Source organism: Dendrobium catenatum, unplaced genomic scaffold (genome assembly GCF_001605985.2).
Source record: "Dendrobium catenatum unplaced genomic scaffold, ASM160598v2 fragScaff_scaffold_1342, whole genome shotgun sequence".
Taxonomy (NCBI): Eukaryota; Viridiplantae; Streptophyta; class Magnoliopsida; order Asparagales; family Orchidaceae; genus Dendrobium; species Dendrobium catenatum.
Genome location: NW_021319804.1, coordinates 708,004 through 728,251, shown reverse-complemented (window position 1 = coordinate 728,251; position 20,248 = coordinate 708,004). Strand labels below are relative to the sequence as shown.

The 20,248-nt window shown below is 33.6% G+C and overlaps 2 protein-coding genes across 5 annotated transcripts in view; both read left to right on the top strand.

Annotated features, from left to right (window-relative positions):
* Positions 1-12,671, top strand: part of LOC110100702 (protein MICRORCHIDIA 6) — a 37,398-nt gene extending 24,727 nt beyond the window's left edge. For 2 of the 3 annotated variants that reach the window (XM_020828321.2, XM_020828320.2), the window contains exons 15-21: positions 814-853; positions 976-1,087; positions 6,823-7,049; positions 9,830-9,942; positions 10,155-10,228; positions 10,632-10,674; positions 12,348-12,671. In XM_020828321.2, the coding sequence (XP_020683980.1) occupies positions 814-853; positions 976-1,087; positions 6,823-7,049; positions 9,830-9,942; positions 10,155-10,228; positions 10,632-10,674; positions 12,348-12,443 (705 nt within the window). In that variant the 3' untranslated portion in view covers positions 12,444-12,671. The remainder of the gene's footprint in view (positions 1-813; positions 854-975; positions 1,088-6,822; positions 7,050-9,829; positions 9,943-10,154; positions 10,229-10,631; positions 10,675-12,347) is intronic. The other variant, XM_020828322.2, reaches the window with a different exon arrangement.
* A 2,488-nt stretch (positions 12,672-15,159) lies between these two features.
* LOC110100716 overlaps positions 15,160-20,248 on the top strand; it is a 15,981-nt gene continuing 10,892 nt past the window's right edge. The window contains exon 1 of one of the 2 annotated variants that reach the window (XM_028699579.1): positions 15,160-15,344. The gene's annotated coding sequence lies outside the window, so the exon portion shown is untranslated. The remainder of the gene's footprint in view (positions 15,345-20,248) is intronic. The other variant, XM_020828351.2, reaches the window with a different exon arrangement.

The window sequence follows — 20,248 nt, the reverse complement described above, 5'->3', positions numbered from 1 at the left end:
CTCTTAATTAATTAAGCTATTAAATGAATATATATATACTTATATATAGCAAAATATTCGAAATTAAAAATAGGATGCCATGAAAATAACTGTGATGTTTTATGGAGGAATGAGAAAAAAAAGGGGTAACTTTTGGGCCATATTTTTATGCCAAAAAAAATTATGCTTTACCTTTTAAAAATTTTGTGATACTTGGGGTCCTGCAAGTGAAATTTTTCGGCTTCTTCAAGAAGGAAGAGTGGTGTCATCTTTTGGTCTTAGCAAGAGTATAAGTTCTTGGTCATAGCAATGAACTATTCTCATTTGAGCTCCAGCAATAAAGAGTTGAAGAGAGTAACTAGAGAAACAAAAGCATGTTCTTTTTTTAGTCCTATCCTCATTTTTGCAACTTTTGACTGCATTTTCTTTCAACTAGATAAAATTTTATCTGTCTATTTCTCCAGCTTTATTTGAGTGTAATTCTTCGTGCACTCTTTATGAAATTTAACGAATTATTTGATCTCTATGCGGTTGCAGACGTATACTTTAGCCGAACCACATAAATTTTGGCATTCTTTTTTGTGATGCTTGATCTCTTTTGCAATTACTTTAGACTCTTAACAAGACTCAATGGGGAAAAATGATTCATGTAGCTGACCTCATGTAGTGGGATAAATGTTTGATGTTATTGTATAATACTTACTCTAGGTTGAGGCACTTTCTTTTCTAATACATATATGACCACCTTTTAGATGTTACTATGGTTTTTTTGGGAATCCCTTTCATATTCCTTGATTGTTTACTTAATAATCTTTTGTGGTTTTTGATCGGCAGCCCTTTTGGCGTGTGGTTCACAAATGTAGAGGGGTTGTTGGTAAGAGGCCGTTTGTTCTTTTTGTTTTTTCTCATTACTTCTATCTAGGTGCATCTTGAGATATTTATCTGTTTTGTTGAACATTGATTTGTCACTAATGATAATTACATTGTCATTGCCAGGGGTACTCCAGGTTGACTGTTTGAAACCTACTCATGATAAGCAGGATTTTGAAAAATCAGACATTTTTCATAAACTGGAAAACCGCCTGAAGGACATGGCACTGGAATATTGGTAATTTTTTTGCATTTAGTTTCCTTTCAATTGATGCATTGCACTCAGGGAATTCAATTGCGTATAAATTATGCTCGCTTAGCTAGTTGTTATATTGCTGCTTGCGTTGCTATAGCATTAAGAGAAGCTTTACCTTCGGTTTTCATATATGCAATCATGCATGAAGGGCATTGTCATAAGGCTCCTGAAAAGGTTGCGAAAACTGGAGGCGATTGGCAAGAAGGCATCAATACTGTATCAACTAGTGATGAGTTCACTACATAGTGCAACGATGAGCTGCAGAGATTACTATTAAGGGTTTAGACGATTATCTTGTTTGCCAGTACGATCATGCCAATCAATGGATATACTGCTGTTCCTTTCACAGAACAAAAGATTTTGGTTGTCTAAGTATATACTACAGGTAGATGCTGACAAGGAAATCTTAGACAATTTGTACTAGTATTAGACTCAGAAATAAACCTTAACCCTCTGCATTTGTGTCCTTTCTAGATCAGCTAGTTTGGAAGTTTATATTAGTTTCTTCGCTAGCTGTTAATGTGTGCTGTAAACATCATTATGTTTTCATTGGATAGTAATAAATACAAATAGATTGCTGGACTGTGGAGCACGAAGTGCAATACTAAGCACAATGGAAAAACATGAAAATTGATGTCAACCCTTAAAACGTAGTTCAACATACGCCAAGGAGATTGTTGAAAAGCATAAAAGAGAAAGGCTTCGATTTCTTATGAGTTGAGGTGGCAACATGCACAAAATTTATGGGGCATACATGTCACAATTTGAGGACATAGCATAGAAAGAAATATATTAGAAAAAACAGTGATTGACAATCTATATTAACCTTGCATTACTTGTATCCCTGAATTTTTTCTCCACTGTATGCTGTATGGAAACGGTGATGACTGAAAAAAAGGATTCCATTTGAATTGGGACCATAATTACTATATGTTATGATCTAGGCCAGAGGATCGAATTAATGAGGTGAGAATAAATGGTCGGATGGGTTTAAAATTTCATTTTCTAAAACAAGTTCCAATATATTGACAGATCAACTAATATCTCAAATGTATTTAAGTAAAATGCTGTAAATACCTTTTTCTCGGAGCGTCGCGACTACGATACACGTTCTATCCTCTTCAACTCATTTAAACTCTTTGGATAATACCTATGAACATTTGCAATTAAAGAGCGAGTCACCACTCAGTGAGCACATCAATACATCATGCTTCTAAATTACAGTAATTCAAGGCCTTTAGAATAATATGCATGCTTGTTATAAACTATAATGTAATCATATTTAATAACCTTTAAATTTGGAATTGGCCATAAATCACATCATATGCATGTATGTAATAATCATATCATGTCATAACATTTTTTGTAACTAATACACCTATTACAGGAGATATCATCTAAAATAGTACCAATGAAGGTACTTTCTTTTTCATTTTAACAAGTGTGGGTACATTACGTACCCAGCTAGTGCCACGAGGGGCTATGCTCCATCATTCAACTTATACATGTGAGCATATCTATCTAGCCATTTCAATCATATAAAATTCAATAACTTTATATAAAAATGTTAAACATAACATTCTAATTATCGTATATACCAATATGAATAATATTGAATATGAGAAAAATAAAATATGATTTAACTTGCAACAATAACTAAATAAGCATGTAGTAATATCCTTCTATGCATTAAATTTAGAAGAAAGCAAAACTATTACTATAATTTAAATACACGAGGACTCACCTTGAATTTAGGTATTTTGATACTCCACTTCAACTTGTGCGGTCTCCTCCACCCGAACCTGCTTTCAACCTAGTCGCTCTGTCCTCGAACTCCTCACGATCGTTTGCTTCAATCCGTATGCTTTTGTGATTCCACGCTTTACATTCCAACACCCGCCTACTTGCTTTGTGTGGTTAGGTCAACTAACCACACCCACATGAAACCTCCCGATGCGCTGCTTTTTCCTTTTTCAAGCGCCAGAGCCACCGCCTACTAGCCTGCTTCGTTCGGCACTATACACACGAACGCCCTAGTTCGTAAGACCCACGTACGAGTATACGACCTCCGTTTTGTATCCGATTTAATTACTATTCTTTCCGACCTCAAGTGCAGAAGGTTTCATAGCTTTCACTCTTGTATACTGTATAATCTTGTCTACTAATAGCCCATTGATACCAAGAATTGGCAATGGTATGTTTTATAATAATAATAATAATAATAATAATAAAATGAGGGATAAGCTAATAGGTGCAAATTGAAGACTCTCGCCATCGATTTTAGATCCGGCCAGGAAGAATATCAACTAAAGCCCTCACGCTGTAGATCTTATTAGATTCGGCCGAAAAGAAAACAATGGCAAGTGCCGTCCCGACCTCCCCATTGAGGGGGATGTCGGGAGGTTGCCGAAATCGCCCCAGAAGACTACCGATTGGAGAGCAATTTAAATTTGATTTTAATTAATTAATTCAATTAACTAGATTAAATTTAATTAATAAAAATTAATTAATTAAAATCAAATTAATCAATTAATTGAAATTGCTTGATCGAAATTAATCAATTGATTGAAATTAATTAATTAATAAAAATCCATTAGTTAATTGAAATTAATTAATTAAAGTTAATTAATTAATTGAAATTCATTTAAATTTATTCGTTTGTTAATTTAAAAATTCGAGATCAGTTTAAAATATGGGTGCCTGTTAATTAATTAAATGAGATCAATCAGATTTGTTATTGGTTAATTAATTAATGCAATTAATTAGAAAATTTATTTTTGGTTAATTAGTTAATTAATTAATTAAGCAATTATAAAAGGAAATGCAAAAATATAGTGTTTGTACTAAGAGTGTACAACTCAGCACCAAATAAAATACTGTACAACCAACAATTGCTCTCAACAAACTTACACTCAAACTCTCAAACAAAGCTCATCAAACTCTGAACACCAAACTCTCCAAAACAACTCTCTGTGAAAGCTCTCCTGTACTCTTGTGCAAACTCTAAGGTAGCACGAATTCCTGCAAGCAAGCAAGTAAAATTGATTAATACCAAATAAATGTTAAAGCAAAACAATAGGGTGTTGAAAGTAAAGTACGGTACATAAAGTAAAGCAGGGCACTAGTACATGAAAGAAAAGCAATGTATTAACAACTAAAGTGCAAGAAAAGAAAAGCAGGGTAAAATACTGAACTATTAAAGCAGGAAGTAAACAACTAAAAGCTCGTCTAATGTTAAGCTAGCAAACAACTACAAGCTAAAATACCTACGGGTGCAGTCCAAGATACCCTAAACACAAATAACCAGGCTACTTCCAAAGGGAAGCAGTAAGTCATACAAACCTTCATGCTACTTCCTAAGGGACGCTGTTTGACCTAAACAACCAAAACTAATGGGTAGCCTTGCTTATAGTGCTTGGTTGTAAGACTCACCATTGGGCTACTTCCAAAGAGAAACAATAAGATCCATTATACCCAAATAATCAGGCAATTTCTAAAGGGAGTTGTAAAACCTATTTTTTTGGGGAATTTCTAAAGGGAGTTGTAAAACCTATTTTTTGGGGAATTTCTAAATAAAATATCAAACCCTCAACCAAAATAATTAGGTAGCATAGCCTATAGAGCTTGGTTGTAAGACTAGCCAATGAGCAACTTATAAGTGAAGTCATAAGACCCAAATGTTAGAAAAATTGGTAAATAAACCAAATTCAAGCACCTGGGCTACTTCTAATAGAAGCGTAAGATTTGCTTTACGTGCTACTTTCAATGAAAACCATAAGTCCCGACCCAAATTCAAACACTTGGGCTACTTCTAGGAGAAGCCGTAAGACCCGCTTCAATTCAAATTTTTGGATAACTTCTAAACGAAGTTATAAATCTCAAACCAAATAGCTTATGGGTATTCTAATAGATATAAACCCTAAACCACCTTTTTCAAATCTAAACCAAATCCACCTATATTTAACCATTTCAGTCTGTTCGGGATCTCTGCGAGGAGTCAACTCATGACTGCTAATTAGATTCCCTTGACACTATGATTAACGATTGCTAGTTTTGGTAGACTGAAATATTTGGCATACATGAGATGACGGAACCATGTGATCTTCATCGGGTTTACCACCATTTTCCCCCACAACTGAGACTAAAATAATTAAAATTATTCATCCTTAATTGAGAGCACTCTCATACGTGTTAAGAGAGGTAATTAACTATGAGTGCTTGTGCTCATAATAATGACCTAAATCTAACTAAACCCTGACACTAACCTCAGGGAAAATATGGTTAAATACAATCTAACTTAAGGGTAATTAAATCCTATATCTGCAAAGCGTTATTCATGCCGTTGTGCCGTTTTTCTTGAGCCAGCATGGTGTTATAATTTTTTTTTTTTTGGAAAAAGTTAAATAATAATTTTATTACAGCTATAATGTTCTATTAGATATGATTATAAAAAGAGTTTCCCACTATATTTTTTTTTAAAAAAATAGTAAAAAAATAATAGTCAAATAAAAGTGTGATAGCGGTATGAAAAAGCAAAACAATTAAAAATTTGTTCCAAATAGATCGTAAATCTTTGAGGAGTTTTTTGTGGACTGCTAGAGTTCCTCTTATTTTATTATATCATTTATATGATCTTATCAATTTCCACTGAATCACTGAATACATTTTATACTAAGAATGCAGTACTCTCATTATTGATTCCTAAGCTAATGGCAGAACCTGTTGTTAATATCTGAATCCCAAAGATGTGTCGGTCTGTGAAGTCATTGTTTTCCATTTTTTTTTCTTCCTATTAAGTTATGCTTGTAATATTCTATTCATGTCACTGGAATATTGTGATTTAACCTTTTTTGTTTTTTTCAATCAAGCAAGCAAGCCTGCTCATATGTTCCATACAGAAATTTCATCGAAGTATGTTATGATTTCTTTCTATTTCTGAAACTTGCCTAGGTAACTTCCATCACCTACAACAACAACAACAAGCCTTTATCCCATTATGTGGGGTCGGCTACATGAATCATTTTTCTACATTGTGTCTTGTTAAGATTCAAATTTTCATCTAAATCTAATAAAGAAAGGTTATTTCTAATATTTTCTAACCAAGTCTTTTTAGGTCTACCTCTACCTTTCTTATCACAATTCAAATCTAATACATCTACTTTTCTAACCGGGTCATCTGAAGGTCGCCATTTTATGTGACCAAACCATCTAAGGCAACTCCCTCTAATCTTATCTTCCACTGGGGCTACTCCAACCTTTTCACGTATATGCTCATTTCGTAACTTCAATCACCTATTGCAGTGAATTAATGAATTGTTTTTCTTGGTGCATATCTTTCTTCTCTAAAAGAAACAAGCATGCTTACCTGTTCTTTACTTAAAAATTTATTGTTTGACTTTTCTAATATCTAGTTTTATAAAACTCTCATTAAGTCTCTATGTTTGTGGTCTACAAGTTGTTCTCTACTTAATTTGTTTGAGGTCCTTGTTTTCTAATTTTTGGACATCGGTAAATTCATTTTTCCTATTTTTTTGACTTCTGTAAAACCATTTTTCTCTTGTGTATCAGTAGGCAATTAGAATGGTTATTGCATTAATGCGTTATGTTGGTTGTGATGTTTTAGAAGCCTTTCATGATCCTTCTTAAACCTTGTGTCATTCCATGTAGTTTGACTTCTGAGAATCTTATTAGTGGGATTTGGCCATTTCGCTTTGCAGGAAGTATCATTGTCATTTGGTTGGTTATGTTGCTTTTAAAGTTTCATCTTCAAAAGAATTACCAGATGGTTATCGAGTGTATAATCAAGAAACATTCGAGAGTGTGCAGGAAGCTAAAAGAAGGAAGTGTGCACAGGATGTAGAAGAAGCGGATGTATCACAGCCCCAATCAAGCTTCACAAGACTGAAGAGTTTCCTTGCCAATGGTGGGGAAAGTTCTCAAGCAGGTAGTCCTTTAATCATGGTTTATTTTTCAAATACAATAACTTTAATATGTTCCTGCGTGAAAACTTGGCAACTGAAGGTTAGTCTGAGATTTGTATGCCCTTGTGCGGTCCTGTTCTGAGTGCATTGTTAATGGATTTAGGCTAAATGTATATAGTTATAAGTTGTGAAACATGGCATGGCCTGGATCATTGTGAAGTAAGAAATATGTAAAAAGCAAGAAGTTGTTGAAAGATATGAAATGATGCATGAATAGATAGTTGAAAAAGAATAATTGATCAATTTGAAACTTTTAAACATGTGCACTATTAGTATCAGATGTTAAATTTGAATGCATACCTTTTCATAATTTCATTTGTACAATTGTTGCTATTGTTCATTCTTAGAGCTAGATCATATAAACATGATGTTAATCATGATGCTCCAAATGGTTTTATTCTTTGCGCTAATGTTATCACCATGCAAATTTCAATGGAATTTTTCCAGTTGCAATATCTTTGTTCGAGAGATTGCTAGCAAGGATTATTGTTAAATTATTTCTGTGTGCTTCTTTAAGATGACCATTTAATAGGCATGTCCTTGTCTAAATCAGGAAAACAATCGCAGCAACATTGGCGCCTCTGGGATTTGCTTTTGGATAGCCGTAAAGATAATTTGTCCAAATGACGAAAACTTGAGCAAATTAAGGTGCATAATTATTAGAATAGATGTTTAGCATGTGTTAGGCTATTTTTTGGGCAAGAGAGTGAAACGGGCAACCAGTTTTAGCAAAAAATTATGACTTCGAAGGCTGTATAATTTTACTTGGATCCAATTTGTGGACTTGTTGCTGGGAAAGTAGAAGCAATGTGTGTAGGAGAGAGAGATGCCGGTAGGATGTTTTTTATGAACAATAAAATAATCATGTAAGTTTGAGATGAAATTTTACATATTGCAATATTACTTGATACATTTAATGAATATGAGTGGAAGTATTGAAATAAAATTCAATGAAGCAATGCGAGGTAAGATAGTGCGGGGGTGAAAATGGTCCCAAAAAAGGCAAATTTGACCTACCTTAAGAATTGAAAAATATACATAGGCTAGCTTAAGATTAGCCCTTGCATAGACCAATTCTTGGTATTGGAATACATAAATATATTTGGGTTTATTCATGTTGTATTTGCTTATAAATAAGCTTAATTTCTTGCAAAGAAATTAATCTAAAATCAGAATTCTTGTAAGCTTGAAAGGTTTCGGTTCCGATACTATTGTAATCACTAATTATGGTTGTCTACCACCCTTATTTTTGATTGCTATTTGCAAAAATTTTGTTGTTATTTGTGAATTACCTTGTTTTCTTGTTTTAGGTATCTTGTTAAAGTATCCAAATTGTCTTGTTATTGCATTATTGTTGCCTTGCTGTTGCCCTACCATTGCATTGCTGCTACAAACTCACATGTTACTACAGCACTCTAGGAAGGAAAAACAATTAATTTTGGTTTTCACATAAAATAGGAAAACCACCTCATTAGAAAAACTTAACTTAGAAGGGATCTATGGATCATTATCATTAAAGAAGAGTGTTTATGGATAATTACGGGTCTTTTGATCATTACTTAAGTCCATAGATTTTTACTTATGTTCATATCTATAAAAGTTTTATATAGATACAAAAATTTGCATTTCTTCATGTCTTTCACATACATGTATACATGATTTTACCATGAAGATATGCTTGTGTGCATTTGTTTTAATATTTATATTTAATAGAGCCCACCAGACGTAGTTTTAGATTGGTTCCAGAAGATTTTGATCAGGCAAATTAAATTCCTTGGTCTTTTATATGGATTTTAATCCCAGTCATTTGAGCAAAGAATGTCAGCCAAGTTTCAGTCGATTTATGATCTTTAGGTTGAATTCTCAGACCTTAAGATTGATGTGCTCGGAAATTAAATACTGTCTAGTCAAAACGGAAACTAGAGGGCAAGTTTAATGAAACAGAAATAAGAATGCATACTGTCTCGGAAGTGTGAATGTGAGATAGATGTTCTGGGAAGATGAAAAATTATGCTACAGAACGGAAGGAAGTAGTTTCTGTGAAGTGTGAATGTAATCATTTGAGGTTCAATGATTTGGGCATGGAAGGTGCAGATAAGAAGCACAATGGTTACATTAGTAGGGGAAAAAATTAAGGCAGGCTGGAGAAAGGCTTGAGAAAAATTTGAGCAGAATTATTAAAACTCAATATAGTTTAACACAGTGTATCATTTTACATAAAACAGTGGAGGATCCATAATCCACATCGTAACTTCTTGTTTAGTATGATAAGATGATTATTTTTACCATAATGAATGACCATGTCCAATTAGGCACAAAACATCTCAAACTTTTAAAATAATGTATTTGTTATTGTAAAATTTCTAATGTATTATTCCTAATATTATTTCATGGATCCCTTTACCCGCTGTAACAGGTGCCACTCACCAGTGTCATGTCCTTGTGTTAGTGTTGAGAGATCCCTAAGGTTGGATTGTCAGTTCTCTATAAGCTTTGTTTAACAGTTCACTAAGTAACAAGAATCTTAATGCTCGTAACTATTCTTCTTGAATTGCTACATTTACTAAAACCTAGGGGAGGGTTGGTTATTAATGTAATTTTTTATTTTTTAGAAAATTAAGTTCTATATTCTGAGGTAGGGTGTAACTAAAATAAAATTTTCCTGTCGTGGTTTCAATTGTGCTTATTGATCCGGTTATTATTCTAACTTCATCAACTCGATTTTTTATGAATGTTTTTGCAGTACTGCCAGAAAATGAAAATAATGGAGAAAATATATATGCAACTGAGGCGCTGAAGCTGCAGTCTGTTACTAGTGGAAATGCCCCTGCACACAAAAACAAACCTCAAATTCAGGTCTAAATGACTTTTTTTTTTTTTTAAAATTCGAACCCAACCTCCATTAGCATGCAAGGTGCAATAACACTAGGCAACTTGCCTAGTGGCTTCTAAATGCTGTAGAGAACAAACTGCATGCTGATTTCAAATGTAAATTTTTTTTGTAGTTTGTGTATGTAAACTTAAGTTAGTACTTAAATCGTAGCTTTTCATTTGTATTTATTTGACAGATTCAACATGGTAAGAGGGATAGAAATCAAGCATTTATAACCATGGTACAACGAAGGGAACAACTCACTCAACAGTAAGTAGATGGCAACTGACGTTCTATTTACTGTATCTTGTTTCGTCACAGCATGCTTATTGTATTTATTGCAATCCTTCTTTCATAAATCCTCTCCATGGAACTTCTTCAAATTTGTTATATCTCAAAATTCATTAATGTTCCTTTGTAAATTACTACCAAAAATTATGGAGGTTTTATTGGTCATTTGGTGGCTTTCAGGAGCCTGGAGTGTCCGCTAAAATCAATATACTAAAGATAATTCAATGCGGCATAGATATTAATGGTTAATTATGATGTGCATGGTATTACTGTTATATTTTACTTGCAGTGTACTGCATAAATAACTAGTGATCACTACTAGACTAGTAACCATTGAAGCAGTTTTTCAGCTTGATAGTTTTATGTTTTCTACACTACACAGGTGCATGGAACTTGAGAAGTCGGTGGAAGAACTTACACATAAGGTGATGTGTCTATTTTCATATGAGATGCATTTTCCATTTTCTTCATTTATTTCTGCATTGACAATTTCCGGTACCTTTACATTCTCCGCTTCAGTGAGATAGCTTATTTTTTTAAGTGAAAATTTTGGGTTTACCCTGCTCAAAAGACCAGTAGTCCGAGTTATGCGTTAGTCTAATCTAGGGCTATAAATGAGTCGAGCTCCAGCTCAAGTCATACTTGACTCGAGGTCTACTCAACTAGTTTCCCTTGAGTGCAAACTCGAGCTCTTCAATGTGCTTGAGCTCGATGAGTTGCTTGTTGAGCTTAATAATACTTGTGATAACTCATTGAGCATGGCTGATAAAGTCATTAATGAGCTAAATTCAAGCCAACTCATGAGTTGGTTCGATCACTTACACTTCAAGTCTAATCACTTTGAAAATTATAGGGGATACAAATCCTCGAAGAAAGCCATAATGCCATCGAAAATACCAGACCTTGGTCGGCTTAATTTAACCTTTATTTTGATCAAAGTACTTTGTTGTATATGTCGCCTTATTTGTCTTCAAGCATTTAGCTTTGATTTTTGAACTTCTAGGTTTAACATTATATCAGTCATCATCTCTTTTTTTCGCCATTTAGCAAATACATCTCAATTTTATACGAGTTGCGTGCTTCGAGCATGGGTCTCATAGTTGGGACTTATCACTCAACTAATGAGTCACCATCTACGCACAATGTCATCATCTTCATATGTATATTTTTTGAAAATACAATTTAACTTTACATGTAGAAGTGGCTTATCTTTCTCTTCCTTAAAAGGAATAACCTAATCCCGTTGGATTTTTTAACAATCATCTCATGAGTTTCATAAGATTGTGAGAATTCATGATTTAAATATCTAAACTTACAAACCCAATGGTTCGGTACTTTAGCATTAAGTCCTCAAAAATCTACAATATTGGTAAGGCTGCTTTATCTTTAGGGATCTAAAAATCCTTTGTGTGGTTACTAATATAAAATTCCCAAGGGTGTAGGATTTCTCAACCCCCTGGCCTTTTGCTTGATTTTCTTGAAACTACGGTATATATATACCTTGTTTTTTTTCGAAATCAAGATGTTTCTAGTATCAACTACTAGAGTTTATTATAAAATCCCAGCAGAACAAACACTAGCAGTGCTACCAAGGTTTCAAAGAAGCCAAGGCATACGATTTTAAAAATCCTGTCATGTATGAGAGGTTTTGCCATTCTTATTTATAAATAAGATAAACCATTAAACTTGTTATGAATTTTTAAACAGAAAAAAGACCAAATTATAGGGAGTTTTATACAAACCCACTACAAATATATATATGACCTGGACTTGAAATAGAAATCTTGCGCAGCGAGGTTAAACATTTCCAAATTGATGTAGGAGCATCTTAACTAAATGCAGCTTTAGGAATATGTTATCTAAGTTTGTTACTATTAGCTTCTAGAATGTACGTATTAGCTTATAAATATGCAAGTATTGTAACATGAAAGATCAATGATGAATTTTATATGATTTTAAGCTTTTGAGCTTGATTTTTTCTCTTGTTCTTGGTGTTTCTTCTAGCAGATCTGTTTCTTTTGCCAATCCACTACATCACACATGGATCTTAATAGAATCATCATCTCATGGCCTTCTATACCTTGTTTTTGATTTGCAGGAACAAGAGCTCAGAAGTGAGCTTGAAGTTGTTCGGCTAGTCTACGACGACTTATGTGCCGAGCTCAAATATACTGGGAAGATGGATAGATTGTAAGATTTTTTTTTCCAACTTTGTTCTTCATTCAACTCGAGCTCTAGTTTAGATATAGCTTTTTCTGTATATATTTACTAATTCTTCTAAATGAGTCCAGTGGGGAATGCATATATACATTTTTTTGGGGTCTGCCACCTTCTATTTTGGTCTAGTTTTGTCTGCAAAACAAAGAAAGAAAGCATCCTAAGAACTAATGAGAAGGCACTAAAGAAGCCCAATTTGATAGTATTTCTTATTTTTGCTTATGTGTTTTGATATAATGAAATCAATTTGGGGAAGTTTTGCTCTATGAAAGCTAAGGAGGATGTTCTCTTCTGGTTCGGTTTACTTGTTTGTAAAACAAATGAAGCCAACATGGTTTTGATGTAGAGAAATTATTCTGTGTGGACACCGGACGCCGTCAGGAGGCAAATAAGAGCACGTCATATAACCTCTTTGATGTGTACGGCGGCTGTGTACCCGCTGTCTTGTTGTGTATAGCGGTTGTATACCCGCAGTGTACCGGGTGACGTGGCGTGCTCTGATTCGTCTCCAAACACAGAGCTACGTCCGGTGCCTACACAGAATAATTTTTCGGATGATCTGAAGGTTTTCTTGGTTAAGTATTGTGCTCAAGAGGTATGATGAAATAAATTTTTAAGGCATTTGGTAAAAAGGTGAGGGACTATATGAGAAAGTTTTGCTGTATGGAAGCTGAAATATGGGGTTATTTTAAAAATTAAAAAGTATGTTTTTGTAAAATGTATTTTTTTTTTTGAAAATTTTAAAGACATGCCTTTGATTAATAATCATATCAAAATATTTACTTTTTTTGTCTCTTAGAAGTTTTTATTTTCATTAAAAAGTTATTTATTGTTATTAGATAAACTATTCTTTCACGAATTAATTAGAATTCCAATTTTAATATTATTTAGATGCATAATTATTACTTAATTAATTTATATTGATAAACTAGTTGCTAATGATTATTAAAAATAAAATTTCTTGAAGTACTTTAATGAATAATAATAGTAAATTTATTTTTTAATCCATTCACATTGCTACCATGATGGTTTTTTGTTTACTAAGTTCCTTATTTACTCTTTTTTTTTTTTTGATAAATTTTAGAAGCAGAGGTTCAACTTGTAAAATAAAAAAAAAAAAAAACACAATGATTCTAAGAAAATAGGAAAAGCCAAAGGGACAAAATCCTCTGGAAAAGCATGAAAAAATGGAAAACAAAAAACAAAAAAACAATCCTAAATAAACCAAAGGGGAAAAAAAGAAGAGAAAAGCTATCCAAAAGCTAAAAAATTGAACTATGAAGGGACAATTAATCAAAGTTTAAATGATAAAGACTAACATTTTGTTTGTGGTAATTTTTTATTGCTTAGTTTTGCAGATTGTAATTATAATTTTTATTTGGTTATTAATTTTTTGCTATTAAAAAACATTATATTAGAAAGCTATTTTTTACAATAAATTTAAAATGTTGTTTTTTACAATAGTTTTAAGGAAATCCTCTCAATTGAAGCTTACAACTTTTGGTTATTATTATTTTGCTATTTTTAAGAATTTTTTGTGGTCATAAGCTACTTTAGAAAATAATAAGAAAGTCATCTCAAACGAAGCCTAAGCTCATTCAACTCGAGGTCGGTAAATACAAGTTGATATGAGGTCATAAGAAGCCAATGAGATGCCAACCAAGAGACAAGCAACACAATTAAGAAAAATATATTACGTGCGGACGCCGAACGCATCAGAAGGCTAATCCGGAGGTGCCATGTCACCCAATACAACATGCATTGTGTTGTATTGAGTGACATGACGCATCCAGATTGACCTCTGGACACGTTTGATATCAGTACGTAATAATCTCTCACAATCAAGAGGCCAAACTCAAGGTTGAGAATATGAGTGATTGCACTAACTAGTCATGAAGTTATGAAGCAACACAAAGATCACATGATGCAATTTAAGAGACAAAGTCATGACTAAGAGACATATTTATCATTTTCCATGAAAATTTTCTAAAGAAAGGGGCAAAAACAAGTAAAATAATGACATAAAAAGCACATAAGTGGGGCCTTAGTATGAACGTTAAGTATTTTTATTCCCCCTTTAGTGGCAAGCCAAGTATATATAACATACTATCAAGCATACTTCCTATGCTATGTTCATTGGATCAAATATTTTTGGTGATTTTTAGAATTAAAATAAAAGAGCAAATATTATTTCGACTTTTTTGCTATGGTTTTGAAAGTCGGACGGACTGGTCGGTTTGACTGTGAACTAGTCATATGTCTGATTTAGTTAACCTTAAAAATCGGCCCAACATCATATTGTTGTGAACTAGTTTGAACTGCCAGCCAACCCAGTTCAATTGATATCTTATTTAAATAATTAAATAAATTAATTTAATATAAATTTTTTTATCTATTTATTAATTATAAATAATTTAACATAAATGATTTATAGATGTAAAATTATTACATTGTCCTACAAAATAGAGAGCATAGTGATTATTTTTTATTTTATTTTATATATTTTCTTAAATAGAATTTTATTTCATATATTTTAAATCAACCAAAGAAATCCAAAGTTTATTTCTAATATGAATGAAGTATTTATATAGTAAAATTATTGAAATACTCATCATCTGAATCTTTAACGAATATTAAAGCAGCCAACACGCCATCGGACGGCTGAAGCTTTGCGGTCGTTCCTTCTCTTCCCGAACTCTCTTCGCCGTTCCCTCTTTAGGCCAAAGCTTTATCCTCTCTGGACAGGCTCGCTCCTTTTCTTCCCACTTCTTCCTCAGGCGAAAGCTTAGGCGGTCTATCGCTTTCTCTTAGTTCAGGGAAAGCCAACCCTATCTTCGCCTCGCTTCTTCCTTCATCGCCGGAGTTCCGGCTGGGCGAGGTAATTGGCTTTGATTTCATGTCTGCTTCTTGGAATATCGAGATTTTTCGTGTGTTTTGGTTTGGGGTTTTTAGACTTCTGCTGTTCTTGTGAGATGAGATAGTTTAACTGCGTTCTCGTGTTAAAAGATTGTTCTTTTTGATAAAACGCTGTTATTTTGGAGCTGATTCTTTTTAGTATCTTAACAATGAGAATTTTTTTTTTTGTTTTTTTGAATTGGAACTAATTATAAGTTGCTGGTGATAAAATGAATGGGAATTTCAGTGTTTGTGGAATCCTCCGGTCGATGTTTTCATTTTGTTTTTGGCAGTATTTTCTTATGTTTTGCAGTTCTAAGTTATTGATGTAGGCAGTTTGGCCTTTCTGTACAAGGGTAAGAAAATATAATCCTATAGAGGGAAGGGTGGGAAGGAATGCTTCAGTTGCCTTTATCCTAAACTAGTTAAGGCAATATTTTATTGCTCACAACTTGCTTATAGGATAAGCAGAGCAGTAGTCCACATGATTAGCTCATATTTCTGAACTAGATAACCTAATTCATAGAGTGGGACTTGAAAGTTGTAACCACTCTTAGTTAATGCTTTGTTGAAGGCAACGAGCTGTAATATTGTTATGACATATGCCATGTGAATGCTGTGGAGCTTTAGTATGCTATTAAATTGTGCTATCTTTCTATGTGCTTCATCCATTGGTGATATATAAAGTTGAAAGTTGTGAGCACTAAATGCTTATGAGATTGAAGGGTGATCCCTTCCTTTGAACTCTTTTGGACTCTAGGGACTAGAACTACATGGAGTTTTTAAAGGAAGATCATTTTATGTTTTGTGGATATTTCTACTTGATAGAATTTGGTTTATCAACAATTCATATTAGATTTGGGGATTGAGTTTCCTGTGGGCGCAAATCTGCATTGTGAATTACATTTCAAATTTGATACGTGAGAGTACTCTTGATTAAGGGCATCACATGTGCTATAGGTTGGCGGTGATTAAGTTTATTTTTATAATTTTGTAGTATGATTGGGAAATGAGTGATTAACTCGATTAAGATCTCATGATTACATTATCCAAGGTCAAATTGGCGGACTCGATCTACCAATTATGATTTAAAAATATTACTAATAATTGCTTTATTTTTAAAATTTTTAATAAGTGCTATGGAGAGTTCTAGAAAAGAAAGGAGTTGATATTGCTTATATTCAAGTCATTAGGGATATGCATGCAAGAGCTGTTGTGTTCAAACACAAGGTGGTTTGACCAAGTATTTTCCTATTTTAGTTGGATTACATCAAGGAGCAACATTAAGCCCTTATCTTTTTGCTTTAGTCATGGATGTTCTCACTAGACATTTGCAAGAGGATATACCTTGGGGTATGCTTTTTGCTGATGATATTCTTCTTGTTGATAAAACTAGAGACGGAGTTGACGGTAAACTCGAATTATGGAGGCCAACCTTTGAGCCTAAAGGTTTTTGTTTGAGCAGATCTAAAACTGAATACATGGAGTGTAATTTTAATAATAATAGATCTAGTGGGGGGTTTGTGACTTTAAGTGATCAAGTCATTAATAAGTGTACTCATTTTAGATATTTTGGGTCTATTATTCAAAGTTATGGTGAAATAGATGGGGATATTATTAATAGAATTCAAGTTGGATGGTTGAAGTGGAGAAATGCTTCAGGTTTGTTGTGGGATAAAGGCTTGATGTTGATGTTGATGTTGTTGTAGTGATTTTAATTTGAGGCTTATGCCTTGGAGCACTATGAGGCTTACTTGCCTTGCAAAAAGAAAATGCCTCAATATCATATTGCATAACTTTAAACATTGTTTACAGTCATGAATTGTCTTCTTTCAAGTTTTTCTCGTAGGACGGGTTGACAGGTATTCTCAACTACCCTTACTTTATCTTGATGACATTAATGATGCATACATGAATCAAATTAATTCGTTGGACTAGTATTTTGACAGTGGTTCATATGCGTTCCTATGTTATCACTGTGTGTTTAGTGTGATTGATTGAATTGTATTCAAGTTGGTTTAGTGGCTTAATGCACAATTGATTCAAGATCAGATTTTGGATTTACTTTGTAAAGAAGAGCAATTAGAGCATACATGTGAACATGTTTTTGTGTGATGTATGACATTCATTGAGGCCAAGGTTTCAAAAGATGAAATCGGGAGCAATGATGTTTTGCCTTGTTGAGGCGAGGCATAAGTCTTAAGGCAGATCAAAACATAAACCTCAAACTATAAATAAAAATAAAGATAATTCATAAATTATCAGCAAAATAATTTTGTTCATCATCATAAACCACATGAGCACACAATAAGAAAAATAAAGCTAATCTCAATCGTATTGTTAATATTATATTTATAATTAGTAAGTGAACAAGCTTCAAGTTAAGCCCAAAATTAAAATTTTAATTAAACCATTAGGATCATGTTCATCTTCATTTTTTTTTCAATTTCATCTTCTTTAGAAGAAACTTCATATATAATATGTCTATCATCTTTGAATTCAGTCTCATATTCATCTTTAAAATCATCTTCTTAATATCATTTTCTTCTTACGTATTATTCCAACTAACATTAGATTAATTATAATTTAAAATGAAATAACAAAGGTAGTAACACAACTAGATAATCCACTATAATTAAATTCCTTCGGGCTTCTTTGATATTCCAACTCCTTATTGCTTCTTTTGCAATGATGGTGAAGTGAAAGTTGCATCTGATTCAATTGCTTTTCCAATGTTAGCAATGGTTTCTTCAATCTCATCATCACTCAAGGTGATTCCTTCATTTTTCAACTTCAAACCATTAAAATTTTTTTTTGAGCTATCAATTCATCATTAGATACCGTATCAATACCCGAACAGTCAATTCTATCTTCACCATTTCTTCATCTTTATAAATTGACGTGCCTGCTTTTTAAATTTTTATTGAATATAACATACACCAACTTATAGTTGGTATGAATTTGATTGAACTTTAGAGGTTTCTTTGAGATTTATCTTGTTGATTTGGCAACTTCGTGTTAGCTTGGCTTAAGATTGTACTTGGTGTGGAAGGTGTGGTTTAGTGATTGTTTTTTGACTTGATTACAAGATTGAGGCTTATATGCTTAGGATGCTTGATGGCGGAACTTATGACCTTGACATGAAGGTGGCCCTTTGGCTAGACTTTCAATCTCTATGTGGTAGAGCTAGCCTGAGGATTGCATTATCTTGATTTGCATTTGTTGAATCATATTTTGTTGATTTGGATTTTTTAATAATTTGAACTTATTTGTTTGGGCTTAATAATTTAAAATCTTTGACTTATATCTTGATGTAAAAGGCTAAATAGGTGGGACTTAACACTATTTTTAGAGTGCCCCTATACATAGCGGCTTATAGATTTGACTGATGCAGATATGTCCAATAGTTGAGAGTTACAACCTTATTTTGAGCGATTCCCAAAGATTGAGGTATTGACAAGTTTGCTTACATTTGTTGTTTAAGGATTCTATGCTAACCTTATAGTGATAGTAGGACTTATATCCCCAAAGGTCTGTAGGGAGGCCTCTTTTTTTATTTAGATCTTGATCTGTATTTAGTGGTTGCCATTAAATAGGTTTGAAGTATGGGGCTTACAATCCTAACTCAAGTAGTGGTTGTGTGGACATACAACTCTATTATTAAGGTAGACCCAATGATAATTATGATATTGCCTTCTAGATAAGATGACTCGAGATTATCTTACAATCTCACCTTATAACATAATTTAACAAGTGAAGAGAGATATTTATAGTCATGAGCAAGAGGTTTACTCAATTGTCAAAAGAAGAGGAGGGAAGAGAGGAGGGGGGACATTCAAGCATGGGAAAATGGTTTAAAATTGATGGCATGTGATTTTTCAAGAGTTTGAAGGGTTATTTTATTTTTCAAAAGATAAATAAATTAAAACAAGATCATTTCAGCACATAATAATGTTATCTTTTGCTTTAAATAGTAAGATAAATAGTGAGGAGTATAAAAAAAAAGAGGGTGATATGTAGGCCAAAAAGGTGATTGATCAAGCTAATTGTGACGTGGAGGTCAACATATGTGGAGGTGTCGAAGGGTGGTTAAAAGGGATCAACATGGTTCAACGAGCTAGGTGAATGCAAGTAAGTTGTTGGGCTTGTTAAAGCTCAAGTCCACGAACACTTGCCACGTGATTTGACACATGATATGGCTCATAACATAAGGCCAAAATATAAGAAATAACCCAAAACAACTCGAAGTTCCAAAGTACAATAAGATAGAGCTACATGGAAGCATAAAAAAGCTGCTGTATGCCTGATGCATCTCTGATAGGAAATACTTAGATCCAAGTATTCCTATCGATTTGAGTGGGGAAAACAGCAATAGATTTGCTGTTTTTCAGTAGGAAATCAGCCCAAAACGCAGGAAAACAGTAGAAAACAAAGAAATCTGTAGGAAATCTGAGTGAAACACAAGCAATGGACTTATATTCCACTAGTAGATGATCAAAACAAAAGCAAGATACAATGTTCTTCGATTCGAGAGGAAGAACGACTCTCCGACAATCTCCGGCAACGCCAAGAGCCCAAGCAAGAAACCCTAGATCTCCAATTACATTCAAATTCAAGATAACCCCCTTTCCCTCCTAATCCTCCTAATTAGCAATAATGGATTCCTACCAAATACCTAAACAGCCCTTTGCATTCAAAATTTTCCCTCCCACATAATCAAATCAGCCCCAAGTGGGGCCCACCTTGTCCGCCCCCCTCCTTTCCTGGTTTCCGCCTCCGCCTGGTGTAGACCCGGGTCAGACCGGGTCCAGCCGGCCCCTCCTGGGCCGGTTCAAGCATAACATTACCCCCCTCCCCAAGTACCACCTTGTCCTCAAGGTGGAAAGC